The sequence below is a fragment of the Megascapheus bottae genome, chromosome 21 (assembly GCF_031878675.1).
Source record: "Megascapheus bottae isolate mThoBot1 chromosome 21, mThoBot2.hap1, whole genome shotgun sequence".
Lineage (NCBI taxonomy): Eukaryota > Metazoa > Chordata > Mammalia > Rodentia > Geomyidae > Megascapheus > Megascapheus bottae.
In genome coordinates, this window is record NC_143529.1 from 28,111,126 (window position 1) to 28,131,359 (window position 20,234).

General features: G+C 40.3%; 1 protein-coding gene across 2 annotated transcripts in view; it reads left to right on the plus strand.

Moving 5' to 3' along the window:
- Window positions 1-16,447, plus strand: part of Acsl3 (acyl-CoA synthetase long chain family member 3) — a 42,910-nt gene extending 26,463 nt beyond the window's left edge. For both annotated transcript variants that reach the window (XM_090354902.1, XM_090354903.1), the window contains exons 5-15: window positions 540-678; window positions 2,275-2,425; window positions 3,788-3,911; window positions 4,136-4,207; window positions 5,165-5,304; window positions 6,308-6,480; window positions 7,290-7,364; window positions 9,096-9,287; window positions 10,515-10,629; window positions 12,170-12,327; window positions 15,735-16,447. In XM_090354902.1, coding sequence (XP_090211028.1) covers window positions 540-678; window positions 2,275-2,425; window positions 3,788-3,911; window positions 4,136-4,207; window positions 5,165-5,304; window positions 6,308-6,480; window positions 7,290-7,364; window positions 9,096-9,287; window positions 10,515-10,629; window positions 12,170-12,327; window positions 15,735-15,892 — 1,497 coding nt within the window. In that variant the 3' untranslated portion in view covers window positions 15,893-16,447. The remainder of the gene's footprint in view (window positions 1-539; window positions 679-2,274; window positions 2,426-3,787; window positions 3,912-4,135; window positions 4,208-5,164; window positions 5,305-6,307; window positions 6,481-7,289; window positions 7,365-9,095; window positions 9,288-10,514; window positions 10,630-12,169; window positions 12,328-15,734) is intronic.
- The last annotated feature ends 3,787 nt before the right edge of the window (window positions 16,448-20,234 follow it).

Sequence of the window (20,234 nt, forward strand, 5' to 3'; positions counted from 1 at the left end):
TTACAAATAGTTGATGTCTTTGTCTAACTTGAACAGGCTGCAGCTTTATTTTTTTTTATTATGTCTGTTTTCTCATTTATTTCAAATAATTAATTTTGAAGGGCCAAACTTTAAAGAACTAATTCATTTCTGAATCAAGTAATGAATTTTCATATTGTGAGTGCTAAGAAGGGAGATGTTTCAGGAAATTACAGGGAAAACCATTTCTTTAGTTTCCCAATGACTTGCTAGTTCAATAATAACTAGAATATTCTTTCTTGTAAAATGAAGGACTTTGGGCTATGTAGTTCTGTCTGCCTTTAGGGCAGTAACTTGTGATTATGATTTTATCAAAGAAAAGGGGTATACCCAGAAAATACAATGCTATAAAATATAGTCAGTTAAATTAGTTAAATGTTAAAAGCAGTAAAGTTAAATTCAGTCTTCTTGGCTCTGTTGAGGTAAGAGACTAATAAAGTAGTAACTGCTGTGAATTCCCCTTCTTGATCTGTTTACTAACCCATGGAATAAGGAACAGAACAAATACTTTGTCCTTCCAGGATATAGTTTCATTGGTCCCATGCCTACGACACATCATCACTGTTGATGGAAAGCCACCAACTTGGTCCGAGTTCCCCAAGGGTGTCATTGTACACACCATGGCTGCGGTGCAGGCTCTGGGTGCCAAGACCAACACGGGTAGGTCACGTGCTTCTCATTCTTGTGGATGTTTTGTCACCATGATTACCAGAACTGTGCCAAAAATGGATTCTGAAGTTAGATCAAATGGCACATCAGCTTCTAGATAGTTCTAGGAGTACTAGACTTTAACGATTTCAGGGAAATTTGTAATGAATTAGTGTTTCATATTGTTCACTTTTCTCCTTTTCTGATAGTTTTAGTGTAGAAATGTTTTATTAGTAATGCCATTAGGTTTTCCCCTGTGAATTAAACCTGAAGCCTTAAACTTTTCTCTTTTTTTCTTTTTGCTCTTCCAGAAGGGACTTTTTTTTGGTCATTATAGGGCTTACACTCAGGGTCTGTATCCTGTTCCTGAGCTCTTCTGCTCAAGGCTAGCACTCTACCACTTTGAGCCACAGCTTCACTTGTGGTTAATTGGAGATAAGAGCCTCATGGATTTTATTTTGGAGGCTGGCTTTGAACTGCTATCATGGGCAGGGAATACATATGGCTTAGAGGTAGAGTGCTTGCCTAGCATCCATGAAGCCCTGGGTTCAGTTCCTTAGATACCACATAAACAGAAAAGACTGGAACTGGTAGTGTTTGGTTCAAGATGTAGGGTGCTAGCCTTAAGCAAAAAGAAGCTCGGGGACAGTTACCAGGCCCCATGACTGGCAAAAAATAAAAACAAAAATAAAAAAACCGGCCATCCTCACATCTCAGCCTCCTGAGTAGCTACTAGCACCCACCTTGGAACTTGTTTTTTGACCAGTTCTGTAGCTTAAACTCGGGGTCTGGTCACTGTTTTCTCGAGACTATTGTTCTACTACTTGAACCACAGCACCACTTCTGGCATTTTCTGTGGTACTGAGGAATCGAACCCAGCTTTGAGCACGCTAGGCAAGCACTCTGTCAGCAGGCCGTGTGCCCAGTCTCTGTGATGGTATTCTTGTTGAGCATGTCAGATTTCAAACGCTGGTGGGAAATGTGAATTTTGACATCTAGTGAGCAGTGTGGCATATAGGTATACATCCACCTGAGTTAAGTTTGAGGTTTAGATGCTAGAAGGTAGGTTTTCAAGACAGCAGCATAAGGACATAGCCCACAGAGAGTGGTGGTTCCTGTGATTGTTGAGGACTGGGTGTAGAGGAAGGAAGAAGCCAATACAGCGTGGTTCTTTCTTAAGACACCTTACCTGGATGTTACAGGAAATAGTGTCTCTTCTATGGAAACACATTTAAAGTTGTTTTTTTTTTCTTAGAAGTCTACATGTACGGTAGTTCTGAAATTAATTTGGACAGGTTATTGGTGTCATCCATATCATTTGGTGAACTGCTGATCTTAGACTCAGTCTTGTAACGACCAGTGAGAGGCACTGTTTTGTAGGCCTGAACCCTTGAGTATAACCTGGAGGTCATCTTTCAGCACATTTCTTGATATCCTAGGCTAAGGCCCTTTTATTTCTTAGTGGAATTAATAGAATAGCCTTTTCTTTTCTAAAACATAGAATTTATGTCTCTTATCTCTTGACTACCATGTGAGGGTTTCATTGAGATGTGTTAAGATGATGTGTAACGTGATCGAAGTGGACCTTTGTTCTTTTCTTCAACACAGACACCACACCTCACAGCAAGCCGTTGCCCTCAGACACTGCAGTCATCATGTACACGAGTGGGTCCACGGGGATCCCGAAGGGTGTCGTGATCTCCCACAGCAACCTTATCGCTGGGATAACCGGGATGGCCAGGAGGATCCCCAGCCTGGGGTATGTCCTGGTGAAGCGCTGCACTAGTGGTATAGAGTTAGCTTATCTGTTACAGTCTGTGCATGGCAGACATTTTCTAAGAAAACGACGGCAGGATTACATGCAGAATAAATGTACTTGTGAGCTTTAAAATAGTGTTTCACTTCATGGATTCTTTTTAAAGTGCAAATTTTGCAGTTGAAAATTCCTTCATTTAACCAGTTGGTATTGCTGCCTTATGTGCAGAATCATGTTTCAGTCAAAATAACCGTTCAACTGAACAGGTAGCATAATATATTCAATTAGGTTTTTGAGAATAATTCCAGTGGGAGGGAGAAGGGAGTCTGTTAGAGTGGGAAGATACAGGTGGAATTTGAGGGATTGTAAAGGGAACATTCCAGGGTTGAGGGCCAGTGTTGTGATAACTGATGTGGTTGTGGAAGCTGGATGTTTTTTTCCCCTTCCTCCTCCAGTCCTGGGGCTTAAAGTCAGGGCCTGGGCACTGTACTTGAGAATTCTTTTTTTTTTTTTTTTTTTTTTTTGCCAGTCCTGGGCTTGAGCTCAGGGCCTGAGCACTGTCCTTGGACTTTCTCAAGGCTAGAGCTCTACCACTTGAGCCCCAGCACCACTTCTGGCTTTTTTTCTATGTATGTGGTACTGAGGAATCCAACCTGGGTCTTCGTGCATGCTAGGCAAGCACTCTACCGCTAGGCTAAACTCCTGGCCTGTTCTTTAGAATAAGGCTAGCTCTCTTCCCCCTGATCTCTGTATGTGGTTTCTAGGAATCAAACCCAAGGCTTCATGCAGGGTAGGTGAGCACTCTACCACTAGGCCATGATCCTGGCCTTGTTTTCAATAATTTTATGCCAAGAAACTGACATAGGCATATATGGGGAACTATCCCATTGAACTTAGGAGTGAACTGAGAAATTTTCTGGTGTGCATACATTTTTAGGGGGAAAAAAAGAGCAGTGGTTCCTTCAGATTTCTGTCTCTGTTGCCCTTCACAGTTTTCAAGTAATATCAGTTCTTAAAAAAATACGTTTTCTCTCTCTGTGCGCGTGTGTGAGTGCGTGCGTGTGTGTGTTTCATACATATTAAGATAGACTAGATTCCTTTGGCCCTAACACCTTGCATTTGCAATGGTTATTAGAGAATGCCTGAAAACAGACCACTTCCCTCATTTTAGGTTGAGCTGTATGTAGTTCTTTATTCTTGACGCTCCTAGTCCCTGGTCCATCTTCCCTGTCTTCCTCTCTCTCCTCCCAGTGGCTAATCCAAATTGATGCCTTCAGGGCTCTTGCATGTGCCTTCAAATTTGATCTGTTGAGTCACTTCTGGAAGAAAGCATTCCTCACCTGTGCTTCCTTCCTCTCTCTTCAGGGAGGAGGACATATATATCGGGTACCTGCCCCTGGCTCATGTTCTAGAACTAAGTGCAGAGCTCGTTTGCCTTTCGCATGGATGCCGCATTGGGTACTCTTCACCACAGACATTAGCAGATCAGGTAAGTTATATGTCAGTGACTTGAAATACAAAAAAGATTATCTGTAGCACTCCCTGCCGCATATCATGCCCCCCTTCCCCCCCCCCCCCGTATGACAGTTAAGTTAAGCTCTTGCCTTTTGCTTGTTAGAATATAACTCCATTAAGAAGATACTGTACTTATTTTGGTGTGAGGATTCCATTTCATTTAAAAAAAAAACGACAAAGCATTTTTTTGTTTTATAGTCTTCAAAAATAAAAAAAGGAAGCAAAGGAGATACATCCATGTTGAAACCAACACTGATGGCAGCTGTTCCGGTAAGAACTGACCATTCTATCCTGTGTGGTATGAAGTCTCACTGGCCGCTTCAGCAAGCGGTTCACATAGAATCCATCCCAGACCACTTGTCTCTATTGCCTTAAGCTTTGCAAAATATTTTCCTTTTTTACTTTATTCTTACTGAATATTTAATTTCAGCTTGTGTTCTTATTATTATTAGCTCTTTTCCCTAACCTAGCTTCTTACGATCGTTTGTTTTTATGGTAACTGCTATGTGCTGATTGTTACTGTGTAGGGATTCTTAATCAGGGGCTTGAATATTCACGTCAACAATGATGACATGGCTGCTCCAAAGTCAGATATATGAGGATAGTTATTTCAGTATAATTGTGATGCCTTACTTTACAAATCTTTACTTATAATCTGCAGTTGTAGAGGGGCATTTTTTTTTGTCATTAAATTGTTAATTATGGTAATGGACCTACCAAGCAAACCACTAACCATGCAAAGCAATATGAATAATTAAGAGTGGAAGGATAAGTCAGTAGTAGAGCACTTAGAGTGTGTAAAGCCCTGGATTTCATTCACCAAAACCGCTATCTTTCCTGGTGATCTTAGTATTGCCATATGTAACTAGATCAATTGCTATTAAAATTATTTTTTCAGGGCCAGGAGTTTGGCCTAGTGGTAGAGTGCTTGCCTAGCATGCATGAAGACCCAGGTTGGATTCCTTGGTACCACATACATAGAAAAGAGCTGGAAATGGTGCTGAGGCTCAAGTGGTAGAGCTCTAGCCTTGAGAAAGTCCAAGGACAGTGCTCAGGCCGTGAGCTCAAACCCAGGACTGGCCAAAAAAAAAATTATTTTTTCAGAATTATAATTTTAAGTCTAGATCTTTTAAAATGCTTTAACACTGATAGAAATGTTACGTTAATCAGACGTTAAGGTTTATATACATAAGTCAGGTGATATAATAACTTCATTTTTACATCTAGGAAATCATGGATCGAATCTATAAGAATGTCATGAATAAAGTGAATGAAATGAGCAGTTTTCAACGGAATCTGTTTATTCTGGCCTATAATTACAAGATGGAGCAGATTTCAAGAGGACATGGTACTCCGTTGTGTGACAAGTAAGCTGCTGTGAACTATGTCCTCAGCCCTATTCCTCTGCACTAGAGGGTACTAAGCAGGCAGAGTAGTTATTCTCAGTTAATTAGATGGAAACTGATTGCTTTCTTAACTTTTCCTTCCCAGCTTCCTTTTAGCAACAATAAACTTTTAAGTTGTAGTGAAATTTACAAGTATATTACAATTATGTATTAAATATATGTACATATGCATAATTCTGATGAAGTTAAATTAATTTACTTTCAGTGAATGTCATAAAGATGTTGGATTTTTTGAATGCTAATAATACATACTGTGTATATAGTGACATGTATTATGCTTACTATGTAAGAAAAATTTTCTGGTCATAAGGATATATGTTCCTGTATAAAATTAAGTATGACACTGAATAGATTTGTAATATTCAAATATTACTTGAAAATTTCTTAAATTTTTTTTTTTTTAAATCAATACCAAGGTTTGAACTCACAGACCTGTGCTTGTTTGGTTTGCTTGATCAGCTCCAACCTGGCTTTTTGCTAGTTATTTTGGAGGAGTCGAATAGGACTTCTCTTTTTCTTTCTTTCTTTCTTTTTTTGATGGGTGCTGTCCCAGAGCTGGGCCTGGGCATTGTCCCTGAGGTGTTCAGCTCAAGACTACCACCCTTCCCTTGAGTTAAGCCCCACCCCATTTTCTAGAAGTTAATTGGAAATAAGAGTGTCAGGTCCTTTTGTGCCAGAGCTGCCTTTGAACCTTGATCTTCAGATCTCAGTCTTCCGAGTAGCTAGGATTACCAGCGTGAGCAACTGGAGAAATACTTAGAAGGAAATCAACTATTCTTTACCTGGTTGAACTACTAGAAATTAAGATTTAAGTATTGGACAAGAGACTCTTCCTGAATTTGCTGTGTACCTTGGTGTAGGGCCTTTAATCTCAATATCTTCGTAACAAAATTGATTTGTCTGAAGATTTAGAAAATTCTATTTAGCTTTGAAGGTCAGCTTATTTTTCCCCCTTTCTTTCTAGCTTTATTTTCCGGAAAGTTCGAAGCTTGCTTGGTGGAAATATTCGTCTTTTATTGTGTGGCGGTGCTCCGCTTTCTGCGACCACACAGCGTTTCATGAATATCTGTTTTTGCTGTCCTGTCGGACAGGGATATGGACTCACTGAATCGACAGGGGCTGGAACAATTACAGAAGGTTAGTGCTGTCTGCAAGATGTACTCTGAGGTGGGGATGCAGCTTCAGGCATCATTTTCTCTGAGTTATTCTCTAAAATACATTGAGGAAGTGGTAAAGATTCATGTATAGGAGAATAATGGAGCATTCAAGATGCAATAATTATTGATCATAAATAATTGTGAGATTCTTTTCCTGAACCTGGGGAACCCTCTTTGTCTACTCTCTAGCCTGGCTCAGAATTAGAACTGTATAAATTTTATTTATTATTAGTTTATTTTTAAATTTTTGTCATTCCTGGGACTTGAACTCGGGGCCTGGGCACTGTCCTTGAGTTTTTAGAAGACTAGAGCGCTACCATTTGATCCACAGCACCACTTCGGGTTTTTCTATGCATGTGGTACTGAGTAATCAAACTCGGCTTTATGTATGCTAGGCAAGCACTCTACCACTAGGGTATGCTGCTGGCCCTCTTTTTAAGATTTTTTTTTTTAAATAACGGTATGTAATTTTCCCTCCCTCTCTGGCCTTTCTTTATATAGTACAAAGCAAAATATGGAGGTATGTTAGTTTAACAACACATAGTAAAGATTAGACTCTGAGTTAACTTTATCTTCATGCTAGATTTTACTGCTAGGAGTTTGGCTACTTGTGGGGCTTTTCCAGTCCAGTAGTGGAAGTCCAGGACTGTGTACCAGACCACATAGCCTGTGGTTCTGCTTTTAATGGTTCTGTGCAGATTCCTAAGCTAGGTCAGTCATTATTTTAAACAATTTGGAATGAGGTAATATTTAACTGCTGTTCTCCCGTTTCTTCTTTTTGCATGTTAGTGTGGGACTATAATACTGGCCGAGTGGGAGCACCGTTAGATTGCTGTGAAATCAAATTAAAGAACTGGGAAGAAGGTAAAAACCTATGTTAACCACAGAGGTTTAATTATATTTATTCCTTTATAGAAGGCACAATCACCCGCAAGTGCTTGTTTTTAGCTTCTTCAGTCCTGCTGGTCCTAAAGGCTTGATCTCAGGTCCTGATAGTGTTCTGAGCTCTTCCCTCTCCCCTCCCCTTTAGTGCTTTACCACTTGAGCCACACCTCTGCGTCTAGCTTTTTATTATCTTATTGGAGAGATAAGCATCTGCTGGCTTCTAATTGTGATCCTCAGATCTTCTGAGGAGCTAGGTTACAGGTGTGAGCCACCAGAGCCTGGCTATTTTTGTTCTTTTAAATTTTGTACAGCTACATATGTAGTACATTTATCTTGCTTATTTCAAAGGTGATTCTGAATAAATACAATCTAAAAACTTAGTAACAGTCTGGTGCACAGGCTTAAGAAATGAAGGTGCCAAGTGCATGTACAAGTAAATAAGGGATGATCACAACTATTATTTTACAGGAAAAAATCATAAACTTTATTTCCTGAGACTGTTCACATGCAGCTGCTTTGTTTTCTGAGGGTTATCAGAAAGAAAATTTCACCATAATTTCATTAAAGCGGAGTTGCTTATGCAGTTTGAAACAAATCACTTTCAGTAATTGTATTTGATCATGTTAAAAGTGTACAAGTTACTTGTGATTTATTGGGATGTACTTTTCTTATATAAAGGTTCCAGCTATTTTTAGCAGTAGTTAACAGTGTTGAATAATTTTAAATTTTGAGTCAGTCTAAGGTTGCTTGCCAGAATAAATCTTTTAGTATATAGATACATTACAATACTTTAAATAGCAGTCTTTGGATTTTTGAATATATTTTTTCGTGGATTTTTGAATATTTTTTTTCATGGAGTAGTATCCCTGAAGGTATAAATGCTATTATTACAGAGTCACTAAACTCATCTTCATCACCATCACCATCATCACCACCATGACCGCCACTGCCACACCAGTGCTAGGGCTTGAACTCAGAGCTTGGGCACTGCCCTTGAGCTTCATGTGCTCAAGGCCAACACTCTATCACTTGAGCCACAGTGCCACTTCCAGCCTTTTCTGTGCATGTGGTACTGAGGAATCAACTATGGCTTCATGCATAGTAGGCAGGCATTCTACCTCTAAAGCCATATTCCCACCCAACTTATTATTATTATTTTTTTCCTTTTTTTTTTTTTATTGGTTATGGGGCTTGAACTCTGGGCCTGGGTGCTGTCCTTTAGCTCTTCAGGTCAAGGCTTAGTGCCACACGAAAGCACCACTTCCAGTTTTATGGTGGTTAATCAGAGATGAAAATATCATAGACTTTGGCTAGCTTTGAACTGCAATCTTCAGATCTTGGCCTCTTGAGTATTAAGGATACCAGCACCTGATTACTAATTTATATTGGTTTTAAGTAGTAGTACAGAGGAGTTACTACTATTCAATATATGTCAGTTTATAAGTAAATACATTATGATTAATATCACCCCTTCCACTATTTTCTATCTTTTCTAATCCAAACTCCCTAGTTTCTTGGGTAATCATTGAATATTATGATTACTTGTAGGTTTGAGATTGATAAGCTTTGTTAACTATAGTCTGTCTTCTTTCCTTTGGGAAACTTTAATTGGAATTTGAATTGGGAAATTTTGATTGGAGTTTGAATTAACACATGGTAGAGATAGGAATCAAGAGAGTGAATTAACTACATTTATTTTGTGTTTATTAGGTGGATATTTTAATACTGATAAACCACACCCCCGAGGTGAAATTCTTATTGGTGGCCAGAATGTAACAATGGGATACTACAAAAATGAAGCAAAAACAAAAGCTGACTTCTTTGAAGATGAAAATGGTCAGAGATGGCTCTGTACTGGAGATATTGGAGAGTTTGACCCTGATGGTTGTTTAAAGATAATTGGTGAGCCATCAACCCTTTTATTGAAAACGAGTATTTCTTGGGTGGTTTTGTGCAGGAGGTACAGTATGTTTTTTAGTAGCTCTTCAGGGAGGTGAGAGCAGATCTTCTCAGTGGTGCTCTGCTCTGTTATCTCTGGAGTATTAATTACTTAGTTAATTTATTTGTTGTGTCTGTAGAACTGGGCACTGTCCCTGAGCTTTTTTGTTTTTTTGTTTGTTAGTTTTTGGCTTAAACCTGATGCTCTACTGCTTGAGCCACAGTACTCAGTCTGGCTTTGGTGCTTAATTGGAGATAAGAATGTCTATTGGCTTTGAGCCATACTTTTTTTTTTTTAATAATAGAAGTTATTTTATCCTGGGCATCCTTTCCTGCTTGTGGAGGGAATGTTTCCTTTTGTGAGTCTGGGCATCTGTAGTTCCTCTTAGTTCTTGTACCAAGAAAACAGGAAAGCCCGGCAACTCAAGCACTGGGAGTCTTTTCTCAGACTCTTGGGACTTGTGTTGAGTCCATGGCACCCCTGTTGTTTGTGTTTATGCTAACTCGATGCCCAGGGACCCCTGGCTTCTCTCAGGCAGCTCCTCATGCTTATACCCTGTCCTAAGACTGATTATCAAACCATCATCCTCATTGAGGGTTAGCTGCACTTCATACTACCCTCATGTAGGAATTTCCTGTGTTGCCCATGTCTGCCACCTCCCCAGACAATGTCTCCTTTCCAGATTAGTTGTGAGCTTGTTGACGCATTCCTCATCTTCATGGTTCAGGAGACAACACTTAATACCTGCACAGCCTGATGAAGGGGGGATCATGAAATAGAAATTTTTCCTCCCTTCCTCCCTTCCTTTCTCTTTTTCTTGTCCTGGGGCTTTAACTCAGGTTCTGGGCACTGTCCTTGAACACTTTCTGCTTAAGGCCTCGTAGTGCTCTGCCAGGTGAGCCACAGTACCACATCCGCCTTTTTCTATATGTGTGGTACGGGAGAATCGAACCTATGGCTTCATGCATGCTAGGTGAGCACTCTACCTGTGCTCCTTGCCCCAGAAATTTTTTCTTTTAAAAAGACATTTTTAGCTGGATGTGGCAGCTCATAGTTCTATCTCAACATTTGAGGGGAGCAAGGCAGGAAGTTTTGTGTCAAGCACTGTCTCTTAGGGATGACGCCCATTTACACGTATTAAAGTATTAACGTGTTCTGTGTCCCCTTCTCCATGCTTTTGTTTTGCACAGATCGTAAAAAGGACCTTGTAAAACTACAAGCAGGAGAATATGTTTCTCTTGGGAAAGTAGAGGCAGCTCTGAAGAATCTCCCACTGATTGATAACATTTGTGCATATGCAAACAGGTAAGAAGGGAATTTCTAATTCTGTTGGACGATCCATTAAGCATTTCCATCCCATATGAGGAGGCGTTGCAGAAGTTTTCTTTAATATTTTTTATTGTGATTAATAAAAGGGTTACATGATATTTGCCAGATAGAAGGTGCATTAATTCACATATATTGATACCCTTTCACATGTCTTGGTCCCCATTACCCTCCCCCCCCACACACCCCCACCCCCCCTCCCGCCCCCATCTTGGTTTTCTAAGAACTCTTCCTCTTTGATTTCTGAGAATGGCCTCTTCCATTGACAGATTCTTTCCCTAGAATGCCTCCCCTCATCACGTTTCAGAAAAATCAAGTTTCAGAAGAATTTAGAAAGAGGCTTTGGCCTATAGCCCCAGTTGTAGATGAAGTTGAGAATGAAGCTATTTTATGAAGTGGTTAGCACAAAAAATCTGAGTTTTTTTGGATCTTGGAATGTTGCATGGACTTCAGCAATTGTGTAATGTGCACTCTGGTTTTCCAGTGATTCTGCCCTTTAACTGGCCTCCAGTGTTTTTTTCAGTACTGGTATAGATTTGGATGTAACCAGATCTCAACAACCTGGTCTGTCTTTCTGTTCGCCATGCAGCTGCCATTTCTTCAGGTTAAAGTAGTTACAGTCTTTATAGAGCGTCTGCCTCTGGCATATTCAGAGTGAATGTATGTGATACCAAGCAATCAAACATGGGTCTTCTTGCATGCTAGCAAGCACTCTACCACCAGACCAAATTCCCAGTCTAAAGATGACTTTTTTTTTTTTTTTTTTTTTTGGTTGGTAGCCGGGGTGTTATCCCTGAGCTCTTCAGCTCAAGGCTACCACACTACCCCTTGAGCCACAGCACCACTTCTGGTTTTCTAGTGGCTAAATGGAGATAAGAGTCTCACAGACTTGCTTGGGCTGGCTTTGAACCACGATCCTCAGGTCTCAGCCTCCTGAGTAGCTAGGATTACGGGTGTGAGCCACCGCGCCTGGCAAGATGAATTTTTTAAATGTTTTTTCTTCTTACAAATGCATATTGGCACTGTTTTCGTAGATGGGAAGCACTCTCAGCTCTTGAGAGATAAAAGAAAGCATTAATGCTCAGGAAATGGCAGCTATTTGCTAAGTACACATTTACTTACATTTCCCTGCCCACATTCTAGAATAATCTGGAGACCAGTTATTCTAAAAGTATATAATATACATGTAATACAGTGTATAGTAATATATATATATATACTATGTATTATATACTATATTACTATTCAGTACATTTAATATATAATATGCATATTATTACATACTTAAATATAATAGTATGTAGTTATGTATACTTGGAGTTTATTGAGCGATAATGTGAAATGCTGAAAGACTGGAATGTATTGTGAACCAAGCAGTAAAAGAATTGCTGTGAGAGTTGCTACCAAGTACAGCCCATGCATTAAAAATAATAGCTAGAAAATGCCAAGGCAATCAGTAGTAGCTTCAGTCAGTGTGGCATACTATTTTGTTTCTTAGCTAAATTATCCTTTGTTTCAGTTATCATTCTTACGTCATTGGCTTCGTTGTGCCAAATCAAAAGGAACTAACAGAACTAGCTCTGAAGAAAGGACTGAAAGGGTCTTGGGAGGAGCTGTGTAACAGCAGTGAGATGGAAAATGAGGTCCTTAGAGTGCTTTCTGAAGCTGCTATTTCAGGTGAGTCCTCAACTGAACTGATTCTAAGAACGAGATGGGAAGAGCATGCCTCTATTTCCCGCTTAGAAAATGGTTTTGTGGTCTCCCATGCAGTCAGGCCATTCTCCCACAGCTGAGCTATATTTCCTGAAATCCCTCATCTGGGCAGCTTCTTTCCTATTCCATTGATCATGTCCTTCTGTCTCAGAATTTGATTTGGTTTTTAAAACCTTTATATTTTTTCATATTTGTATCATTTCATGAGTTACTTTTTGATTTTGTTAGCTGCCTTTCTTCTTCTTTCTAGTTTCTTCTTCCTTTGCCTCCTGGGGCTTAAACTCAGGGCCGGAGCACTGTGCTTGGGATTTCTCAAGGCTGGCACGCTACCACAGGAGCCACAGCACCACTATTTCTCTGTATGTGGGACCAAGGAATGGCACCCAGGAATTCATGCATGCTAGGCAGGCATTCTATCACTAGGCTACACTTCCAGCCATAGTTACCTTTTTTTCTACTCTTCCGCTCCCCCCCCCCCCCCCCCCCCCCCCCGCTTCAACTCAGGGCCTGGACACTGTCCCTGACCCTTATTTTGCTCAAAGCTAGCACTCTACCACTTGAGCCACAGTGCCACTTCCATCCTTTTCTGTTTATGTGGTACTGAGAAATTGAACCCAGGGTTTCATGTGTGCTAGGTAAGCAATCTACCATTAAGCCACATTCTCAGACCTATACTTTCTTTAAAACTTACTTGTTTTGGTGGTACCAGAGTTGGGAACTCAGAGCTTTCTAACATTTGAGCCACCTATCTCCTCCCCTCCTGTTTTCTTTGCTTTAGTTACTTTTTCCACCGTGTCCCACATTTTCGTCTAGGCCATCCTCAGAACCACAATCCTTTAACTCGTGTGTCCTGAGTACCTACGATTACACGTGCACACTGCCATACCTGGCTTATTTGTTGAGGTGGCTTCTCATTAACTTTTTGTGTAGGCTAGCCTCACACTGTGATCCAAGCACTGCCAGTTGTGAGCTAAAGTACCTGGCTTCATTAAGCGTTTGTTATTGTTGTTGACAGTAGAGATTGTACTTGCCGAGCAGGCCCTCTATCCTCTACCACTTGAGTTTGCCTCCACCCCCTGTTTACATTAGTGGTAGCTGTCTTTTTGTTTTTTCTTTGGTTAGTCACGGGACTTGAACTTAGATCCTGGCTACTGTCCCTGAGCTTTTCTGCTCAAGGCTAAAACTCTACCACGTTTTCTCTTGGTTAATTGGAAACAAGAGTCAGGCTTCAAATCATGATCTTCAGCTTCCTGAGTAATTAGAAAGACAGGCATGAGCCACTGTTGCCTGGTACCTTGGTTTTTTGTTTGTTTGTTTGTTTGCCATTCCTGGGCTTGGGCTCAGGGCATGAGCACTGTCCGTGGGTTTTCTCAAGGCTACAGCTCTACTACTTGAACCATAGCACCACTTCTGGCTTTTTTTCTATGTCTGTGCTATCGAGGAATTGAACCCGGGTCTTTGTGCTAGGCAAGCACTCTACCAAACTCCCAGCACACATTGGTTATTTTTGAGGGACTGTTTTAGGCCTAGAACAACCCAGGCTTCTACATGACACTAGGGGTCTCAGCATTTCTCCAGGAGCTGACATAATAGACAAGTGCCACTGTTGGAGATGGAATTTCATAAATGACTTCTTTGGAGTTTTGTGCCTTGAACTCCCCAGGCTGGGCACTTTCTGTTTCTGAGCCTTTTCGCTCAAGGCTGGTGTTCTACCACTTGCTCCAAAGCTCCACTTGTGGTTTTTTGGTGGTTAATTGGCTCTGAGTCTCAGAGACATTACTGCTGGGCCTGGCTTTAACCCCGAATTCTTTGTTCTCAGCCTTTTGAGTAACTAGGAGTACAAGTGTGAACCACTAGTGCTCAGCTCAGAAGCACTCTTGCCCAAACTGGCCTTGAACTGGATGTAATCTTTCTGTCTTTGTCTCCCAAGTAAGGAGGCGTTGCAGGTGTGCATTGTTGTGCCCAACTTCACTTCTCTGAATTACTTGGTAATTTGTGTATGTTTGTTTGGGGGTTGGTTTAGAAATATTAAATTCGGTACTTTTGATAGACCATTTTTCTTTTTGTGTGTCTTATTGAAGCTTTGCCTGAGAAACCAGCTACTTTTTTTTTGTTCTCTGTGGTTTCGTTTTATACCAGGATGACTTTGTCCAGTCTGTCCTGATGGAGTCTAGAGTTGTCTGAAGTTCCTGCTGGGGTCTTGTGGGTTCTGATTAAAGAGAGCTGGTAGACTTTACCAAGGAGCTCCCCCCTGGGATGCGCTTGATCCCCATCTCTCTCACACATGTTGATTTGTTAGAGCTTAGATTTATATTGGCAAGATGGAAACACTCCCAAGAACCAGAATTTTGGATGTGTTGCCTTTTTCTTACCAGGAAGACGTCAGGAGTGGAGGTTTCTCCTATTTATTTACTTTTGTTGACCATGGGACTTGAACTCTGGGCCTGGGTGCTGTCCCTGAGCTCTTCAGCTCAAGGCTATCACCTTACCCCTTGAGCCACAGCATCACTTCTGGTTTTCTGGTGGTTAATTAGAGATAAGAGTCTCACCGACTTTTTAGTGCCTGGCCTGGCTTTGAATCACAATCCTCAGAACTCAGCTTCCTGAGTAGCTAGGATTATAAGAGTGAGCCACCGCTCCGGGTGGTTTCTCCTCTTTACATGCTGTGCCACTAGAACAGGCTCTGGAAAGTAACTGCTTGACTTGATTGTGGTTGCTTTATGCTCATCTGCAGTGCAGAAACTTCTTGTCTGGTTTCTGTACTTCTCAGCGCCAAATAGAAGCTAGGTTTCCCTATTCTGTTATCTGGGGAGTCACTCCCTTTATCACATTGTTTTTGTGGGTACTGATGGCTGGTGTTTACCTGCTTACTCTGTTGGGTTGAGTGTGACTGAATGTAGAAGCCATTTTGTTTGTATTCCATGTTTGTATTGTTTTTGAATAAATGGCTAGAAAATAAGTTTGACTAAGTACATGTGTCACTTCAAAACAACATTGTTGATTCTTAATTCTGTGCTTCATCCCTCGTTCCTGTGCCTTGCTCCACCGCACTTACATTCTTTGCAGTTATGAGTCAGCAGGTGTCGGGTTCACAGCAGCAGGAGAGCAGTTTGTCCCCACTCTACTTACAGGGATGGCCTGGTTTAGTCACAGGATTCTCTTTTAGCTGTGTTTTCACATTTCCAAATAAAAGTGCAGTTCTCTTTCCCCTTCTCCTGGATCCCAACCCTGTGAGATATGCGATTTACAGCTTGGGGTGTATCCTTCCGAGGTCAGCAAATGCTATGTTTATCTGGCATGGGTTAAGTTTGCTGAAGGTCTTTAATTTTACATTTATAAAGCCTGTGCTTTTTCATCTGTTTTTATCTTAGCCTGTCTAGAAAAGTTTGAAATTCCAGTAAAAATTCGTCTGAGTCCTGAACCATGGACCCCTGAAACTGGCCTGGTGACAGATGCCTTCAAGTTGAAACGCAAAGAGCTTAAAACACACTACCAGGCGGACATTGAGCGCATGTACGGAAGGAAATGACACTGCTCTTTGGTTTCCGTTGCTCCAGATCAAATAGGAAAATACTTGAAATGCATGTCTCAACCGTGAGGCGAACTCCATTCCTCATCTTACACTGAAGTTGTTACTTCTCACATCACCAGTTCTAACTGACAGGATTAGTAAAATATTAAGACAGCAAATTTGTGTCTGTCTCCTCTTTGCTCTCTTCCAACTTCACATTACCACCTATGACTGGACATGTCAGTAGGAGAATTTTTCTCAGTCATATTGGGAAGCAGTGATTTTAAAACCTCAAGTTTTTAAACATGATTTATATGTTCTGTGTAGTGTTCAGTTTGTAACTTTTTAAAGTTTGGATGTATAGAGGGAGAAATAGGAAAATATAAGAATTGGTTATTTGGGGGCTTTTTTACTTATTGTATTTAAAAATACAAGAGTATGGATGTGAAATTATGTAAATTTCAAATGCTTATGAATCAAATCATTGTTGAACAAAAGATTTGTTGCTGTGTAATTATTGTCTTGTATGCATTTCAGAGAAATAAATATACCTATACTTATTATGTTTTAAGAGATGGAGGTGTTGTGACTATATTCCTGGCAGCGTCTTGGTTGATACTGCATGAAACAAAGCAGGAGAGGGTTGGGCTTTATTGTAAAGTAAGGGAGAAAGCCAGCACAGCTGATGTGGAGCCAGCAGGATGCAGTCTGCCAAAATGTGCTGTGTTAGCTCTTTAGCTAAGGAAATTAGAAGAAGATCCATATAGGAATAGGAAGTTATTAATTGGCCAAGTGTACTGGGACAAGTATAAATGTAGTTGTACATATTTATGAATATATCAGAAAAGTGTTCTACTTGAAGATCTGATGATTTAATGTAGATATTGACTGTATATATTTCATTTAAAATTACCACTTTTAAGCAGTTTGCATGGGGGCGAGTGTTTAGGGAAAAGAAACCTTGTCTTTCTGTCATAAGCTTCCTATTACTAGAAAATGAAACAATATTTGAATACTTTTGATAATTGTACAAGAGAATTGTATTCAATAGACATAGAATATACAAGAAAGAATTCAACTTCATAAAAAGGCTAAGACTTAATTTGTAGATGCTCTAGTCCATATAATGCATTGCATGTATAGTACATAGTTTTCCCATATGTATTTTGTTTCTGGATCTAAAGTATTCTCTCTACATGAAGCATGCACACATTAGAACTTAAAATTGTGTGTATCGTGTTTTCCACCTGTATTGTTTTTTTTTATTGATTCTCCACTAGTTTTAAGCTCTGCTACTCTTAAGCATCATAGTGGGAGGAGAGAAGGGAAAGAAAGGAGGTGTTGGTCTATGTGGTATAGTGGGAATGGAGGTGGAGGGAAGCGGCCTGCAGCACCCCAGAACAAGCAAGGCACATAATAGAAGAGCCTGAAAAGCGAGGTTTTATTGCAGTTTTTCTTGTGTACTTGGATGTATCTATTGTTCAGGATGTTTTTCTTGTCACAGTTGAAATTCTAATATTTGAAGAGTTGTCAAAAGGAACTAAACATAGGGCAGAAAGTAAAAAACATTTCTCAGGTTTCTGATTCATCCAGGGTAGATAGAATTGTGTCTGGTGTTTGTAGCATAATAGTTTGTTATAACAATTTCTTAAAATTATATTTAGAATGTAAGCTTTAATTTTTTTAAGGAGGACATTGGTAATAGAAATAATGTCAGCAGAATAAGTGGCCTATAGTGAAATAAAAATAATTTCTCTTAGAAACAAGCTGATTTGCTCTATCGGATTCCATTTGTATTATTGCATGATTAAAATTTATAATTCCTTTCTCTTAAATGTCAGGTGCAGGAGTCACATCCACAGCAAGTAGGATATTAGTAGAATCCAGTTTCAGATAAATGAGTCCAGTCAATCTCAACTGTAAAAGTCAAATCCGTTAGTATGCCTCATTCCAAGAAGAAAAAAGAAAATACTGGGTTTAAAAAAAAAAAAAAGTACTTCTTCGTTTTTTTGTAAGGATGTAAATCTTGTGGGTTTTTTTTTTTAAGGGATTCCCTTTTTGTCGCTCATGGGGCTTGAACTCTAGATCTGGGCACTGTCCCTGACCTTTTTTCATCCCAAGGCTACCGCTCTACCATTGAGCCACAACACCATTTCCAGTTTTCTCATGGTTAACTGGAGATAAGAGTCCTACTGCCTGGCATTTGAATTGAGATCCTCAGATCTCAGCTTCATGGGTAGCTAGGATTACAGGTGTAAATCCCAGGCCTGGGATTGACCTTTTTTTTTCTTTTTAAATTTTATTGCCAGGGTGATGTACTCGAGAGGGTTCCAGTTACATAAGGCAGTGAGTACATTTGTCGACTTTTTAAACTCTGCCCACTGCACTGCACTGAAATGTAACACATTCTAATTGTTTTTTACTGTAGGTTCATTTCTAATGTATTCTTGGTTGTTGCTGTTTTCTGCTGAGAAAGTGTATAAAGTTCAGCCAGATTCTGGTGGCTCACGCCTATAATTGTAGCTATTGAGATCTGAAGATCAGGGTTCAAAGCCAGCCCTGGCAGAAAGGTCCCTGAGAGACTCTTAGATCCAATTAGTCATTCAAAAACTGGAAGTGGAGGTGTACCTCAAAAGTGATAGAGCAGTTACATTGAGCAAAAGAGCTTGGGCAGCTCGCAGGCCGAGTTCAAGCCCCATGATCAACAACAACAGACCATTTGTAGTTCCATAGCAATGAACTATTCATGTTTTTCATGTGAGTTTGAAGAATAAAGATAGTTGATAATTAAATGTGCTGATTGTGTAAAAGGTAATTTTTTTTTCTTGAGGCAGCTCCTTTTTGTGCGTAACATGGTTTATTACACATGCTTTTCTGAATCTTGAAATAGTTGAAATAGACTTAGTTCATGAGTGCAGTGCATCGTGATCAGGCTCACCCCATCCTCCATCCACGTCCTCACCCCACTTCCATTTCACATAGGTACATTGAGCATTATGCCATTAATCCTCTCCACCTACTGTAGACAGGTCTCCATTGTGTAGTATTCATGCTTTTAAGCCAAATGGTTCAAAAGAGTTGACACCATTGGAATGCACTCCTGCACATACCGTTCTTTAGTCTGGTGGTATCTATATGCATATGATGTCTTGTATATGTTTCCATATAAGGCTTGTACTTCCGACTTAGCTTTCACATATGTGAAAATGTGCTCTTCATTGAGACAGGGTTTTGATACACAGCATGCTGCCTTGGAACTTTAAGTTGCTCAGACCTCTAATTCAAAATCTCGACACAGTCCCTGGGCGCTGAGATTAAGTTTGCCACTATAGTAGGCTTTAATTGACAATCTCAAAATATTACCTACAGTAATTTGACTACAGAGTCTGTTCTTTATTTTTCAGGGTGGTGGTTTTTCTTTTTTATTTTCTTTTTTTTTTGTGGCAGCGTTTAATCTATGGCTGTGGGATTACAAATTTTATCTTGCCCTGGTATCTCAGTAGATAAGTGCTTCCTGCCAATCACATGCCTTTGGCATGTCTTTATGTAATTCTATACCTAATCTAGACTATCTTGACTAGATTTTATAAGCACACACACATTTCAGGAGTTTTTTCTTTTTGTCTTTTGGGCTAATGTGTCTTAATTTTCTTTGCTAGCTTGGTTACTTAGCATGTCTACCATAGTATAGTCATTCATGATTTTAGTATAAGGCAGATGTCACGGCAAGCCTCTATAAGGTTTCCATTGCTGTGACAGAATCCCAGTGGAAATCACCTTTGGTAGAACTGTACTTTGGCTCAGGGTTTTCAGAGGCTGCATTCCATGCTCACTGGGCTCTGTTGCTCTTGGGCCTGGGTGAGGCAGCACGTTGAGGTGGGAACACGTGATAAACATGTTCACCTCGTGGTGGTCTGGAAGCAAGAGGATGGGCCAGCATTCCCTGTATCCTCGCAGGGCATGCCCTCACCTCACTTTCTTCTTCTGGCCTTGCCTCCTAAAATTTCTATCTCCCAAGGGCATCAGCCACTGGGGACCAAGCCTCTGCCTCTAAGAACCAAAGAAACCCCCAGAACAGAAATGAAAACCTATAGCTGTTGTCCAAGTAAATTGGCACCCCAGCTTTCACAATGGTTATGTGTGTAGGTCAGGGCCCTGGTACTCTTCTGAGCCAGGTCACTTTATCAACCCTCAGACCACGTCTAGGCCTTGCCAGAATGTGACAAGTACCCAAGCGTCAGCCAGCTGAAGACAGCAGGATGTTGAAGACCAAAGCTCTAGAAGACATCAGAAGTGGTCTGGAAAGAACGGAGTGTTAAGTCTTACATGTCTGGTGCTTGCTAAGAGAGGTCCTCATCCC